Source organism: Drosophila ananassae (genome assembly GCF_017639315.1).
Source record: "Drosophila ananassae strain 14024-0371.13 chromosome Y unlocalized genomic scaffold, ASM1763931v2 tig00000119, whole genome shotgun sequence".
Classification (NCBI taxonomy): domain Eukaryota; kingdom Metazoa; phylum Arthropoda; class Insecta; order Diptera; family Drosophilidae; genus Drosophila; species Drosophila ananassae.
In genome coordinates this window covers 107,980-124,517 of record NW_025319073.1, presented here as the reverse complement: position 1 = coordinate 124,517, position 16,538 = coordinate 107,980, and the positions used below count along the sequence as shown (strand labels likewise).

Here is a 16,538-nt window from a genome sequence, read left to right as displayed (position 1 = left end):
ACCAGTCCAAGCTGAGCACAAAAAGTTCCTTGCAAGAGTTGGAGTCCCCAACGGAGATGCCTCGCTCCCACCTTGGACCATTCCACTCCATGGGCGATCTCCAGCAGCAGCAGCAACCGCATCACCAGCTAGGCAGGCAGCACAAGTCGAGCATCTCTGTGACCATTTCCAGTAGCGAGGCGGTGGTCAGCATAGCTCCTCAGCCCCCGGCAGGTAAGCCAAGCAAACTGCAGACTGACGCCCTCAGCTGCAGTGCACCCAATGTGGGGGAGCAGAGTCCTCCGACGCCGAGTGATTCCTATCGCAGCAACCACCGTCTCTTCCCGGTGAGCACCTACACGGAGCCGGTGCACAGCAACACCTCGCAGTACGTGCAACACCCCAAGCCGCAGTTCAGCTCGGGCCTGCATAAGTCCAACAAGTAGGTTTATGCGATCCTCTAATGAATATACTATAATTTTATTATTCTTTTCAACAGACTACCTGTGATAACGCCAGCGGGAGCCACTGTCCAGCCCACCTGGCATTCGGTGGCCGAGCGGATCCGAGTAAGACCCGCGCCCTCCCAAACCCGGCTCTGAAGGCGCTCCAGAAGAACGCCGTGCAATCCTACGTGGAACGGCAGCAGCAGCAGCAACATCAGCGGCAGGAGGAGCAACAGTTGCTGCGTCCGCATTCGCAATCCTATCAGTCCTTGCAAGGACTCCACCACGCAAGTCCTCCACCACGAGGCCGTGTGGCCCTGCCCACGCGGAGGACTTCTTCGGCCACGGAGTACGCCCCTATGCGGGACATGTTGCTGCTGCAGCAGGCCGCCGCTCTGGCCCACCAGCAGCATCATCCGCAACAGCATCGCAGCAACAGCCATATGCCGCCCGAGCGCCCGCCCAAGCATCCTCACTTGCGGGTCCCGTCACCGGAGCTGCCGCCGCCGCCACAGAGCGGGGAACTGGACACCAGCTATACCTTCGACGAGCCACTGCCGCCGCCACCGCCGCCGGAAGTGCTGCAGCAACGTCCGCCGCCCTCGCCCAATCGGCGGAATAGCTTCGCCGGAGCCGGCTCCACACGTCGCACCGCCTACGCAGCCCCACCATCCAATATAGTTCCCGTGGCAGCCAAGGTGCCACCTCTAGTGCCCAAGAAGCCCACCAGCTTGCAGGTGGGTTTTGCCAGCTACCGTCTATGAATTGCATTTTGATTGCTGATTTTATTTCCATGTGTTTGCAGCACAAGCACCTCGCCAACGGAGTGGCAGGCACTGGGGGCAGCCACCAGCCTACCAACAATCGCAAGCGACCACATTATACGCCATCGACGCAGCCCATCCTCGAAAACGTGGCCAGCAACTCGAATGTGGCGCCACCGCCACCGCCCCTGCTGCCTCGAGCCAGAAACAACGCCCATGACCACGTCATTGCCAGTAATTTGGAAAGCAATCAGCAGAAAAGGTGAGTCTTTACTTTGTAATAACACATAGTTTATAATACATATTATAAGGATATATTTGGTAAACCTTCTCTTGGCTAAGATAGTCAAGGTGGCTTTGGTTTTTAGATTTAATCGTGTTTTTAATAAGAAGACCACGAAGGCCATTAAACGCGTTCAGGCCTTAATGTATTCAGTTAGCTTCGGCCGCATCGTCAGCATGGCTTAAATCGCCCACTTTCGGCCACTCCCAGCCATAAACTTATTGTTCTTGACCTTGAATATCAGGTGATGCCGTTAGAGGTTCTCCAATCAGGAAGTGCCCTGGCGTTAATGCCGTAAGATCCCTCGGGCTGGAAGAGACGGATGTCAACGGACGAGAATTTAAAATAGCTTCAATATCGATGACTATGGTTTCAAGTTCTTCATGAGTTAGTTTAGCGGTATATAGTGTTCGTTTCAGTAAGTGCTTGGCTGATTTCACCGCGGCTTCCCATAGGCCTCCGAAATGGGGTGCCCGAGGTGGTATAAACTTGAATTCTATGCTCAGATTTGCGCAGGTCTTGTGTATCAGTGCTTGTGCCTCTTCGGCGAAAATTGCTTCTTTTACTTCTGATAGTTCGTTGTAGGCTCCAACAAAATTAGTCGCGTTGTCGCTATAGATTTTCGCTGGTAATCCTCGTCGTCCGCAAAATCTCTTTAACGCCGCCAGGAAGGCTTGGGTAGTCAAGTCTGTGACCACCTCTAGGTTTACTGCCTTAGTTGAACAACAGCAGAAGACTGCTAGATACACCTTATGTGGTCGTTTTCCTCGAATTTTATAGTGAGTCCAAAATGGCCCACAGCACAATGAATAAAAAATCCGATTTTGGTGCATAAACCTATTTTTTTTCCTAACTAATTTTTATGAATGACCCATACTAATCGAATCTAGATATCTTCATTTGAAAAAACCCGCTTTCAAAACATTTTTTGTGGTAACCCTGTAGTGTTGCCACTCAAACAAAGTTAGCTGCTTGAGAGACCCTGCAATGTTGTTAAATTGGCGCGAAAAACTGGTAAACTTTGCGTGCTTGCTGCTTTGTTTGAAAAAAAAGTTTTAAAAATCTAAAAATGGAAATTCCTGCGAAGGTAATTATTAATGCAAATTAGCTTAAACATTTGTTATTATATGTCTTGTTGTCCAACTGTGAACTGTTTTATATGTGTATCTTTATAGATTTGAACTAACAATTGTGTTTGTGTTTTGTGGAGAATAACTTATTAGTGGCACAGCCTTGCAAAAGAGTAAGAACGAGAAATTAACTACAAAAGTGTCCTTGTTGTCATACAATTAACCATTTTTGATCCTTTTTGCTCCTTTTTGGTAAACTTGCGTTTATCCAGGCACATATGTGTTTGGTCACGGGGCTCTTCTTGCAATTTGGGAAAGCAACAAACGCTCGCGAGAAGCCTTGGAGACTTACATATTCGACAAATTGAATGACGATCATCAAATCGAAACAATAAACCAAAAAATATCAAATAAAATTACTAACTTTATTAATTACATTAATAAACATTTGCCACGATGCTGCCGAAACATAAAGCGATTTAAACAAAAACACGCCATGTGGCTAGCCGGCAATATGACTATACGACTTTCTGATATAAATGAATCCCCACAGAATAAAGGTGGTCGTCCGAAATTGACATATGAAGCTGCTGGTAAACGACTCAAAATAAAGCTGGCATCTGAACTTGCGATAGCAAATCAAAATTCAACCCCTTTGTTACTACACGCTGCTAACATTTCTGCCAGAAAATCAACTGAAAATGAAGTTATAAAAAAATCTGATAGAACTGGATTGCTGGCTCCGAGTCCAATTACTTCTGAAAAGGCATTCGCTTTTTTTTATGGAAAATGGGTTTACTAAGCAGCAATACATAAATGTAAAACAACTTAGTAAACAACATGGCTGCGACATTTACCCCTCTTATTCGAAAATAGCCGAGGTGAAATTAAAATGTAGACCTGCTGGAATAGAATGCACCGAAAATGAAGCAAAAGTTTCCATGCAAAACTTATTGAACCATACCGCTTCAAGAATATTACTGATGCAAAAGGAAGTTTGTGAAATACTTTCAGATGTTACTCAGTGTACTCTTATTTTTAGTTATGGGTTTGAAGGGTCTACTGGTCACAGTTTATACAAACAAAAATTAAGCATCGCAGAGTCTCAATCTTTAGATGATTCTCTATTTGTTACATCAATTATTCCCATAAAAATGATAGATCAAAAACAAAGAGTCATTTGGTTAAATAAATCGCCTCAGTCCATACGATTTTGCCGTCCTCTAAAAATAGCATACTTAAAGGAAACAACGTCTCTTATATTAGAAGAAAAAGAAAACTTGGACAATCAGATTAAAAACCTGGATTTATACGTGCATGCTTTTCAATCGAATGCAATTTTTGTAAAATTCGATGGGCACCTAACACTTATAGACGGCAAAGTCTTAAATATATTAACAGGAACAAATTCCTGCCAGTCGTGACCACCCAGCTTCTTACTACAAGTGATTTTTACTCCAAAATATTTGTTATGAAGCCACATACGGATCAGTATGGATTAAGTTCCCTTCATGCATGGATTCGTTTTTTGAATTCTTGCTTAAAATATCATACAGAATTGAGCTTAGAAAGTGGCATGTTAAGGGAAATGACAAAATCGAATTGGAGGCACGAAAATATAAAGTTCAAGCAGCGTTTTGGAAAGATATGGGGCTTCATGTGGACAAGCCGAGACAAAATGGCAGTGGCAATACAAGTGACGGAAATACGGCGAGGCGGGCATTCTCCAACCCAAAATTATTGTCCTCTATATTAGGAATAGATCACAATTTGATTCAGCGCCTACATGTAATTTTGATAGCCATAAATTGTCATTACCCTATAAATTCAGAAAAGTTCAAATTATTCTGTTTTGAAACTTTTACTATATATAGGAGTAATTATTTTTGGTACCCCATGTCGCCAACAGTACACAAAATTTTAGCACATGGATACATTATCATTGAAAAATCAATTGTTCCTGTTGGCTCCTTAGCAGAAAATGCATCAGAAGCAAGACACAAGCTTTTCAAGGCTGACCGGAAAAATCATGCCAGAAAATGTTGCCGGATTGACAATATGTCAGATGTCTTTCACAGAGCTATGGATTCGTCTGATCCTTTACTGTCTAGTTCTTGGTTCACAAAAACCAACAGGATGCCTCTGCCAGCAGAGGTTGTCGATCTTTTGGATTCGCCAATCATATCCCCAGGTGTTGGCCACAAAAACGGAAGTACATCCCAAAACTCGTGCGCAGAAGACACAGATGAAGAAAATGGCAACTATGATGTAAGTGACACTTTTGAAATCGAATTAGAGGAAGAGGTACCAGACGATATTGAAAACTAAAACACAAGAAAAAGAGTAAGTTAAAATTTTAAAGTTATTAAAAAAATGTTATCCAATTTTTTTTCAGTGTTCGTAAAATTTAACAATAGATTCTAAATACGTAACAGATTTTAATTTTATTTTTCTATAATGTAATACCAAATGTGATTCAAATTATAATTTGTAATAATTTCTTATATAAAAGTGCATTTTTAACCACTGAGCGGTACGCAAATTAAAAAAAAAACAAAAACCAAAATTTTGTTTTAGTTAAAATAATACAACAAAAATGTTTTAAGTCAATATCTTATAAACTAGAGTTTATGCACCAAAAACGGGATTTTTGCCCACAGTGGATTGGTAGCCACCATAGAATTATGAATAGAATTTCTTTAATCTATCTTTATGAACTGTTTGATTTTTATTCTTTACGTTTGAGATTGTTATGTTATCTAGTTCTCCTATACTTTCTACCTTATAGGGTCCTGTAAACTTAAAGTCTAATTACTACTTAAAGCCCTACTTCGTTTTTTAATAAAACTTTATCTCCTATTTCTAATTATAAATCATTTGATCTTTTATCATAGGTTTCTTTTTGTTTTTGCTTATTTTGTTCAATCATCATTCTCGCTCTTTTATAAGCGTTTTCGAGTCTGAATTTTGATTCTTTTGCAAAGTTTTCTACGTCATACAGTGGCGTAATATATTCACTGCTATTGAATTTAATGTTTAAGGTTGGGGTTTTACTAAACACTAGTTCATATGGACAGTATCCATGTACAACAGAGGGTGTTGTATTGAAACAATATGTAAAGTATATAAGCCAAACATCCCAGTCTGTTTTATCTGACAAAACGTATGATCTAACGTATTCGTTAAATATTCTATGGTTTCTTTCTATTGTCGCCAATGTTTGTTGATGATTTGCATATGATGTTATATTATTAATTTTGAGATATTTGCATAAATCATTAATAATTGAATTCTTATATTCAGTTCCCATGTCCGTAATGAACGTCTTCATTGGACCGTACTTTAGAATAAAAGATTCGAATATGGCTTTTGCTACTGTTTTTGCACTTTTGTCTTGTATAGGGATTGTAACGAGATATTTTGTTAAGTATTATCTCATATTAGAGTGACTGCATATTCGTTACTTTCGTCTGATTTAGGTAATGGACCGATCGTGTCCACTAATACTATATCAAACGCTTTTAATGGGGTTTCTGTTATTGTCAAAGGCGTTTTTGTATGGATTGTGGTTTTTGATTTTTGGCATTTCAGACATTTCTTTACGTGGTTTGCAACGTCACGTCATGTTTTTCCAATAGTAATGTCTTTTTACTTTTGCTAGCGTTTTTCTTATGCCTGTATGTCCGCCTTATAAAGGATCGTCATGTAATGTAAACAGAATAGCTTCCTTTTCTATTTTATTTTCTATTATGGTCACCGGCTGGTGTAGCGCTTCTCTTAAATTTAATTATATTTCATTGCCCTTATCTTTAAATTTATCTGTTGAAACGAGTTCAAAGATTTTTTCAAAGATTGGGCTTAGAAGCTGTCGGTTGCTTTTGCAAATCCGAACTAGATGTTGAAACTGCGCAGTTATTTTTCTGTTTACTTTGGGATCTAGTAGTGACTTTTAGTATTTGTCTATTCATTTCTTTTAGTTCATCGATGCTTATTCTTGATAAGGCATCTGCCACATAATTGTTTTTTCCCTTAAGGTATTCTGCGGTAAATTGATATTCTTCCAAGTCTAACCTCATTCTTGTTAACTTGGAAGTTGGGTTTCTCATTGAAAATAGATATGTTAATGGTTTGTGGTCTGTTTTGATAGTGAAATATTTTCCATATATATATGGTCTAAAATAGTTAAGTGCCCAATGTATACATGCATGCTTACTAGCATCTGTTGTTATACAAAATTCTTTATTAAAATCTGGGTATTTTAATAGTGTTGGTTGGACTAATGCGTTTTTAAGATATTCAAAAGCTTCTTGACACTCAGTAGTCCAGTTGAATTTTATGTTTTTCTTGCACAAATGGGTAAGGTGTCTTGAATAATACGAGAAATTTGGTATGAAACGTCTGTAGTAATTGCAAAAGGCTACGAATCTTCTAGATTCATCTGCATCGGACGGAACAGGATAATTTTTTATTACGTTAAATTTTTTATCATCGGGTAAAATTCCTTTGTTTGTGCATTTGTGTCCCAAAAATGTTACTTCGTGCATAAACAAAGAGCATTTTTCAGGGTGTAACTTAAGGTTGTGTTTTCTACATAGATTGAATACATTAGTTAGATTTTTTATCATATGATTTTCTGAACAACCTATAACTACTAAGTCGTCCATATAAAGGAAAGCTTGGGATGGTTCTAATCCCGAAAATGCTAATATCATCATTCTTTGGAATGAATTTGGTGCTATTTTTACTCCATAAGGTAGTCTTTTAAATCTGAATGACCTAGTGCTTGTAGAGAAAGAGGTAATATCTCTTGATTCCTTTTCTAGGGTAATTCGGTGAATTCCAGACATTAAATCTAGACAGGAAAAAAATGTTGCTCTACCAAGTTGATCTAAGATATCTTCGATTCTTGGTAGTGGGAATTTATCAGCTAGTCTCCAACGTTTTTGTTCTGAGCCAGGAAGTGACTTTTTGGGTACTAACAGCAATGGGCTGTTGTATTCTGATACTGATGGTTCTACTATATCATCTTTTATTAGCTTTTCTAATTGTTTGTTTATTTCATCTTTTTAGCTATGTGGTGTTCGATAGTTTTTAATGTAGACTGGTGTAAAATATTTTAATCTCAGCTTCTGTTTATAGAAATTATTTGCTGAAATTGGTTCGGTTTCTAATCCGAATATATCTGTAAATTTGGTACATAGTTTGGTGAGGGTGCTTTTATACATTGCACTGTGGGCAAAAATCCCGTTTTTGGTGCATAAACTCTAGTTTATAAGATATTGACTTAAAACTTTTTTTGTTGTATTATTTTAACTAAAACAAAATTTTGGTTTTGTTTTTTTTTTTAATTTGCGTACCGCTCAGTGGTTAAAAATGCACTTTTATATAAGAAATTATTACAAATTATAATTTGAATCACATTTGGTATTACATTATAGAAAATTTTTAGATTTTACGAACACTGAAAAAAAATTGGATAACATTTTTTTAATAACTTTAAAATTTTAACTTTTTCTTTTCCTTGTGTTTTAGTTTTCAATATCGTCTGGTACCTCTTCCTCTAATTCGATTTCAAAAGTGTCACTTACATCATCGTTGCCATTTTCTTCATCTGTGTCTTCTGCGCACGAGTTTTGGGATGTACTTCCGTTTTTGTGGCCAACACCTGGGGATATGATTGTCGAATCCAAAAGATCGACAACCTCTGCTGGCAGATTGGAGATTGGGATTAATAATAATTTTGGGTTGGAGAATGCCCGCCTCGCCGTATTTCCGTCATTTGTATTGCCACTGCCATTTTGTCTCGGCTTGTCCACATGAAGCCTCATATCTTTCCAAAACGCTGCTTGAACTTTATATTTTCGTGCCTCCAATTCGATTTTGTCATTTCCCTTAACATGCCACTTTCTAAGCTCAATTCTGTATGATATTTTAAGCAAGAATTCAAAAAACGAATCCATGCATGAAGGGAACTTAATCCATACTGATCCGTATGTGGCTTCATGACAAATATTTTGGAATAAAAATCACTTGTAGTAAGAAGCTGGGTGGGCTTTGCCCCACACATTGGACACGACTGGCAGGAATTTGTTCCTGTTAATATATTTAAGACCTTGCCGTCTATAAGTGTTAGGTGCCCATCGAATTTTACAAAAATTGCATTCGATTGAAAAGCATGCACGTATAAATCAAGGTTTTTAATCTGATTGTCCAAGTTTTCTTTTTCTTCTAATATAAGAGACGTTGTTTCCTTTAAGTATGCTATTTTTAGAGGACGGCAAAATCGTATGGACTGAGGCGATTTATTTAACCCAATGACTCTTTGTTTTTGATCTATCATTTTTATGGGAATAATTGATGTAACAAATAGAGAATCATCTAAAGATTGAGACTCTGCGATGCTTAATTTTTGTTTGTATAAACTGTGACCAGTAGACCCATCAAACCCATAACTAAAAATAAGAGTACACTGAGTAACATCTGAAAGTGAAGAAAGAGAAGAAAACTCCCTTCCTCAAATCACCCCAATCCAAGGTGGAACAGCATATGCCGAGGGATGCATGTCCGAGGGATGCACGGACGTTAATATGCGGACTCTGGGGGACCGGCCGACCCCTCAGTTTTAGCCAGGCTTATCATGACAAGCGGGCTATGTCATGATGGACGAACCCCTTCCCGCCTACTCGTGGGTCCAAAAATGAACAACAACAATATAACAAAAAAAACAAACAGTGGAGAACGGAACTCCCTAAGAAAGTCCGGAAATGGGATCTCGGATCCGTCAATCTCCAAGGCAGATAGAGGCCAAAGAGATGCTGGGATGGCGAAGCTCCCCACTGAGGGACAACATCCGGAGGCGAGCGGCGCCGGTGTAGGGGGAGATGCCAAGGCACCGACCCCCAAAACGGGGCTCACTATGGGACCTCCGAACGGTGTGGGGGGCAAGATCCCTGAATCGAGCTCCTTCCGCACCGGCGGCAACCCTAAGGAAGGCCCCGGTCCGACGACTGCTGGCCCCCTGCAGCGGAAGGGCTCCTATAAAGATAGGAGGAGAGCGGCCTTCATCCTAATGAGGGCAGACCCATCGGCGGAGTCCAATCCCGATCAGGCCGAAATTATAAAGTGGGCGAGGGAAATCCTGCCTGACTTTCAGCCAGCAAGAGCGGGAGCCAGATTGGACCCAAAAAAGCCGACAGGAGTAGGCGACTCTGCCAAGGAGAGTGCACAGAGTGCGAAAAGGCAGAGGTCGACCGACGGTGGAGCGCCCCTAGCTAAGAAGAAGAAGGTGCAGACACAGAGTAGCAGATCCTTCGCCGAAGTTACCAAGGGCAGGACCATCATTGGGGTCATTGATAATGGCTCCAAAGATGGCCTGATCCCCAAGGAACTTTGGCGTAAGGTAGTGAATGAGCTGCATGGGCGCTTCATGGAGGAGATGCTCAAGAGCGGAGGACCCCCACCGGACTGCGAAGATGCAGGGTGGTACCAGGGTAGCATCAAGGTGATAGCGTGCCAAGATGCGAGGTCTGTAAGCCTCTACAAGCGAATGATAGCGTCGCTTGGGGAGGTTTACCCAGGAGCCAGATTGGAGGCGGTGGACTGGGACAAGATCCCCAGCAAACCGAGGGCCCGCGTATGGCTGACAGAGAAGCCGGCGGACCCTGACACCATTCTGGCCATGCTTAAAATCTGCAATCCCACACTCCCAACGGCGGACTGGAGGGTCGCCAAGGTGGAGGAAGCAGTGGGACTGAGAAGGCAGGTTGTCCTCACTCTTAATGAGGAGACTGCGAAGATCCTGGAGGGTGCCGGTAGCCGTATCAAATACGGGTTCGAGCACGTTGCGGTGAGGATCTACAAGTCGGATGCGAAGAGTAAACCTGGAGGCATCGACTTGGAGATGGACGCACAGGAGCTAGACTCGGGGGAACCGACCGAAGAGGTCCGCCCAGAAGGAATGTCGGATGTGGAGGAGGACATTCTAGAAGGGTACACCTCAGAGGAGAGTGACCTGGCGAGGGCTCTTGGAGGCGTCGGCATGGAGGAGGACTCTTTGCTGGGCTCCGACACCGAGGCGGAGGTTACTGTGGTGGAGAATCTAAAGGATGTCCCTGACATTCCTGCAGATAAACCTCCATCACAGTACGGTGGCATCCGCCGCCCTCCTGCTCCATCTTGCAGAGGATGGAGCTGACGTGGCCCTCATCCAAGAACCCTGGATCCACGGAGACAGGATTCTCGGTCTGGGGGCGTCGGACTTCAGGCTGTACACAGCCGATGTAACAGGTAAAAAGCGAGCATGCATACTCGCAAAGAAAAGCCTTAATACCTTCTTGCTACCAAATTTCAGCAATGAAGATCACGTAGCCGCATCGATAGAGGGCCCAGACGGCCATCTAAGAATATGCTCGGCATATATGGGTCACGACCACCTAGGACCTCCACCCCATTCGCTACTCAGGCGGCTTGTGGAAGACAGCGAAAGGAAGGACATCGACCTAATAATAGGATGCGATGCCAACGCTCATCACAGTCAGTGGGGAAGCACTGACACAAACGAGAGGGGTGAGTCAATCTTCGATTTTATCCTCAGCTCTAAGCTTCTAGTGGGTAACAGAGGTTCAGAACCCACTTTCGTAGTCAAGAACAGAAGGGAGGTTCTTGATGTCACACTTTTCTCGCACTCCCTGGCTGACGCAATCACCAGCTGGAGAGTCCTTGACAAACACTCATTTTCAGACCATCGCTATATTGAGATAGTAGTAAACTTTGAAAACTTCACCAAGCAAGCAGTACGTAATCCTAGGAAGGCAAACTGGGAGCTCTATAAAAATATACTAGATAGATCCTTAGGCGAACCGCCTTCGGAGACCATCGAGTCCTATGAGGGGCTTAACGCCATGGTAGACAAGCTTACTGCTACTAGTGCAAAAGCTTACCACAAGGCCTGCCCCAAAAAAAGGATAGGTAGCAACAGATCGAAGAAGCCTCCGTGGTGGACCTCGTCTTTAGCCCCTTACAAAAAAAATGCACGTAGGGCCTTCAAGCACGCGCACCGTACCAACACAGACGAGGCGTGGGAAACCTATAAAGCTGAACTTAGGCAATATAACAAAGAATTGCGCAAGGCAAAGAGGGTTGCCTGGGCCAATTTCTGCACCAACATTCAGGAGACTTCAGAGGCCGCCCGCCTAAGAAAGATTCTCTCTACTACAGCCCCCATCGCAGGTTACATTAAGAACACGGAGGGGTGCTGGACAACCTCAAGCCTGGAAACCCTGGAGACCCTTATCAACGCACATTTCCCGGGTTGCTCTTCGGAAGGAACAACCCAGGTGATGCGTAGCCAGGGTCATCAGGGCGCGCTCAACTACCTACTTAGTGACAGAAACCTGAAATGGGCAATGGACAGTTTTAAACCCTTCAAATCTCCGGGACCGGACGGTATTCTACCAGCTCAGTTATCCAGAGCCGGTATTAACCTAAGGAAATGGATTAAGAAAATCTTCAGCACAGTCTTCACTACTGGTATGATACCAAAGGCATGGCTGTGCACGAAGGTTGTATTCATACCCAAGGCGGGGAAACCATCCCACTGCACCCCCAAGGACTTCAGACCTATAAGTCTGTCTTCCTTTCTCCTTAAGACGATGGAAAGACTCTTAAGTCTCCATCTACAACTTAGCATTAACCCAAACGACATCTCATGCTCTCAGCATGCCTACAAAAGGGGCAGATCAACAGAAACAGCCCTGCACGATATCACTATGATCGCCGAACGAGCGATTAATTTTAAGGAATACGCACTTGTGGCTTTTCTAGACATAGAAGGGGCCTTCAATAACATCCTGCCGTGCTCAATAATCGACGCACTGACGGGACTTGGAATAGACAATCGATCAACTCACCTAATACGGCAGATCCTGGTTAACAGGAGTGTCGAGGCTACACTTGGAGGTTCGACTATTCAAAGATACGTCAAGAGGGGCACCCCACAAGGAGGTGTACTCTCACCACTACTCTGGAACGTGGCGGTTAACAGCCTACTACGTTCCTTAGAGGGTGGCGGATGTAAGATCATTGCGTACGCGGACGATGTTGCTATTGCCTTCGTGGGGAAATTCCCACAGACGCTATGCGACCTAATGACAGGGAAGCTCGAAGTTCTGTCGGCCTGGGCGCAAAAGAACGGGCTGGGAGTCAACCCATCCAAGACAGAGCTCGTGCTGTTCACCAGGAAATACAAAATACCTAACTTAAGACTTCCGAAGCTCCTAGGAGAAACACTAACTCTTAGTGATAGTGCGAAGTACCTAGGTATCACACTAGACAGGAAACTGGACTGGAAGTTGAACACCGCTGAAAGGACTAAGAAAGCGGCAATAGCACTCTATACCTGCCGCAAGGCGGTAGGCCTGAAATGGGGAATGTCACCGAAGATGGTCAGATGGTTATACACAGCGATCATCAGACCAATTCTATTCTATGGTGTTGTTGTCTGGTGGCCCGCCCTAGACAACTCCTCATGCAGGGAAAAGTTCAGGAAGATGCAGCGCATGTCGGAAGTCTGTATGACAGGCAGTCTACGCACTACGCCTAGTGATGCCCTAGACACTATACTTGACCTACTACCAGTTGAACTGATGGGGTTAAAGACAGCTACTCTGGCAGCAATAAGACTGCGGGAGGCAAACCTATGGAGCAAAAATAGTTTCGGTCATACCAGACTGGACCTACAACATTTCATGCCTGAGGGGGGTACGGATTACTGTGTGCCCGTCGACCAACCCACTACTAACTACAAAGTCTTAATCCCCTCGAGGGAGGAATGGGAAGCCCGGATACCGGGACCGGAGGGCTCCATTCATATCTATACAGATGGATCAAAACTTAACGGCCAGGTGGGAGGCGGTTATTTTTGCGAGCATCTGAGCCTAAAGGAGTCCTTCAGACTCCCTGACCACTGCAGTGTGTTCCAGGCTGAAGTAGTAGCCATTAAGGAAGCACTTGAATCCCCAGCTCTAAGGGGAAATCGGGGTACAATATGTATCTTCTCAGATAGTCAAGCAGCGCTCAAGGCACTTGACGGATTCGCATCCAACTCCAGGACAGTCAATGACTGTCGCAGATCTCTCAACGAGATGGCTGAACAGCTTGACATCAACCTCATCTGGGTTCCCGGTCACAGGGACCACGAGGGAAACTGTGCTGCAGATGAACTAGCTAGGGCAGGGACTACCAACCCTCTCCTACCGGAGAAAGAACTTGTAGGCATACCCTTGGCTACTTGCAGGCTAAAGTGCAGGGAGTTTTTCGACCTGGCAGCCAATAGGAAATGGAATAATCTCCAGACCTGTAAAACATCACGTTTGATCTGGCCGACACGCTCTCAGAAAAGATCGGCGAGACTCATTGCTCTGACTAGACCGGAATGCAGCCTAGCGATTGGGGCAATCACTGGGCACTGGCTAATAGGTGAGCACGCGGCCAGGCTTGCAGTCCCTCACAATGATTTCTGCAGGAGCTGCAGGGATGAAGAGGAGGTAGAATCGGTATCGCACCTCTTATGCCACTGCCCGGCACTTGGACGCAGCAGGCTCAAACACTTCGGGTCCCAAGAACTCTCGGACCTTAGCGATCTCTCAGAGATCTCTCCACGCGGACTGGTCGCCTTCATAAAAAAAGCAGGCTGGGACCATGGGCCGCCATAGGAAGTCTAGGCATTTATACGCACCCTGGTAGACAGGAAGGGGGGGGTAGCATCTCGGTGAAACCCTTGCTCCAGCGGCAGCACAAGGAGCCCTTGCGGCTCAAGTGGAAGTGAGGGGGTGTTCTATGACCCCCTTGCATCACCGCCCTAACCTAACCTAACCTAACATCTGAAAGTATTTCACAAACTTCCTTTTGCATCAGTAATATTCTTGAAGCGGTATGGTTCAATAAGTTTTGCATGGAAACTTTTGCTTCATTTTCGGTGCATTCTATTCCAGCAGGTCTACATTTTAATTTCACCTCGGCTATTTTCGAATAAGAGGGGTAAATGTCGCAGCCATGTTGTTTACTAAGTTGTTTTACATTTATGTATTGCTGCTTAGTAAACCCATTTTCCATAAAAAAAAGCGAATGCCTTTTCAGAAGTAATTGGACTCGGAGCCAGCAATCCAGTTCTATCAGATTTTTTTATAACTTCATTTTCAGTTGATTTTCTGGCAGAAATGTTAGCAGCGTGTAGTAACAAAGGGGTTGAATTTTGATTTGCTATCGCAAGTTCAGATGCCAGCTTTATTTTGAGTCGTTTACCAGCAGCTTCATATGTCAATTTCGGACGACCACCTTTATTCTGTGGGGATTCATTTATATCAGAAAGTCGTATAGTCATATTGCCGGCTAGCCACATGGCGTGTTTTTGTTTAAATCGCTTTATGTTTCGGCAGCATCGTGGCAAATGTTTATTAATGTAATTAATAAAGTTAGTAATTTTATTTGATATTTTTTGGTTTATTGTTTCGATTTGATGATCGTCATTCAATTTGTCGAATATGTAAGTCTCCAAGGCTTCTCGCGAGCGTTTGTTGCTTTCCCAAATTGCAAGAAGAGCCCCGTGACCAAACACATATGTGCCTGGATAAACGCAAGTTTACCAAAAAGGAGCAAAAAGGATCAAAAATGGTTAATTGTATGACAACAAGGACACTTTTGTAGTTAATTTCTCGTTCTTACTCTTTTGCAAGGCTGTGCCACTAATAAGTTATTCTCCACAAAACACAAACACAATTGTTAGTTCAAATCTATAAAGATACACATATAAAACAGTTCACAGTTGGACAACAAGACATATAATAACAAATGTTTAAGCTAATTTGCATTAATAATTACCTTCGCAGGAATTTCCATTTTTAGATTTTTAAAACTTTTTTTTCAAACAAAGCAGCAAGCACACATTGCAGGGTCTCTCAAGCAGCTAACTTTGTTTGAGTGGCAACACTACAGGGTTGCCACCAAAAATGTTTTGAAAGCGGGTTTTTTCAAATGAAGATATCTAGATTCGATTAGTATGGGTCATTCATAAAAATTCGAGGAAAACGACCACATAAGGTGTATCTAGCAGTCTTCTGCTGTTTTTCAACCAAGGCAGTACACCTAGAGGTGGTCACAGACTTGACTATCCAAGCCTTCCTGGCGGCGTTAAAGAGATTTTGCGGACGACGAGGATTACCAGCGAAAATCTATAGCGACAACGCGACTAATTTTGTTGGAGCCTGCAATGAACTATCAGAAGTAAAAGAAGCAATTTTCGCCGAAGAGGCACAAGCACTGATACACAAGACCTGCGCAAATCTGAGCATAGAATTCAAGTTTATACCACCTCGGGCACCCCATTTCGGAGGCCTATGGGAAGCCGCGGTGAAATCAGCCAAGCACTTACTGAAACGAACACTATATACCGCTACACTAACTCATGAAGAACTTGAAACCATAGTCATCGATATTGAAGCTATTTTAAATTCTCGTCCGTTGACATCCGTCTCTTCCAGCCCGAGGGATCTTACGGCATTAACGCCAGGGCACTTCCTGATTGGAGAACCTCTAACGGCATCACCTGATATTCACCAATCAAGGCGACGCACAGGGTTACTCACTCGGTGGAAGCGGATCGAACAACTACGAAAGGAATTCTGGACACGTTGGAGCCACGAGTACTTACATGAGCTACAGAATCGATCGAAGTGGCCAAGAAGTTGCAAAACAGTAAAGATTGGTGATCTGGTTATAATAAAGGAAGACAACATCGCTCCGTTGAACTGGCCCCTGGGACGCATCGTAGCAGTCCATCCTGGTAAAGACGGCGAGATCCGAGTGGCAGAAATACGGACAACATTCGGCAATATAACTCGTGCCATACATCGACTGGCGGTGCTACCAATCAACGATAAGAAGGAAGAACCCGACCTCTAAAATAAAAAAAAAAAAAAAAAAAAAAATGCTTGACTTAACA

General features: G+C 43.3%; 1 protein-coding gene across 1 annotated transcript; it reads left to right on the top strand.

The window, feature by feature from the left end:
* Positions 1 to 4,678: 4,678 nt before the first annotated feature.
* Positions 4,679 to 16,498, top strand: LOC123258229. Its single transcript, XM_044718105.1, has 2 exons — positions 4,679 to 4,810; positions 15,674 to 16,498. Exons 1-2 carry the CDS (start codon positions 4,679 to 4,681, stop codon positions 16,496 to 16,498), a joined length of 957 nt encoding a protein of 318 aa, XP_044574040.1.
* The last annotated feature ends 40 nt before the right edge of the window (positions 16,499 to 16,538 follow it).

Excerpts from the sequence above, each read along its gene's own strand:
- LOC123258229 (XM_044718105.1), top strand. The coding sequence starts at position 4,679 with ATGCCTCTGCCAGCAGAGGTTGTCGATCTTTTGGATTCGCCAATCATA. Across the intron at positions 4,811-15,673 it reads AAGAAAATGGCAACTATGAT|GCAGTACACCTAGAGGTGGT; the intron begins GTAAGTGACACT and ends TTTTCAACCAAG.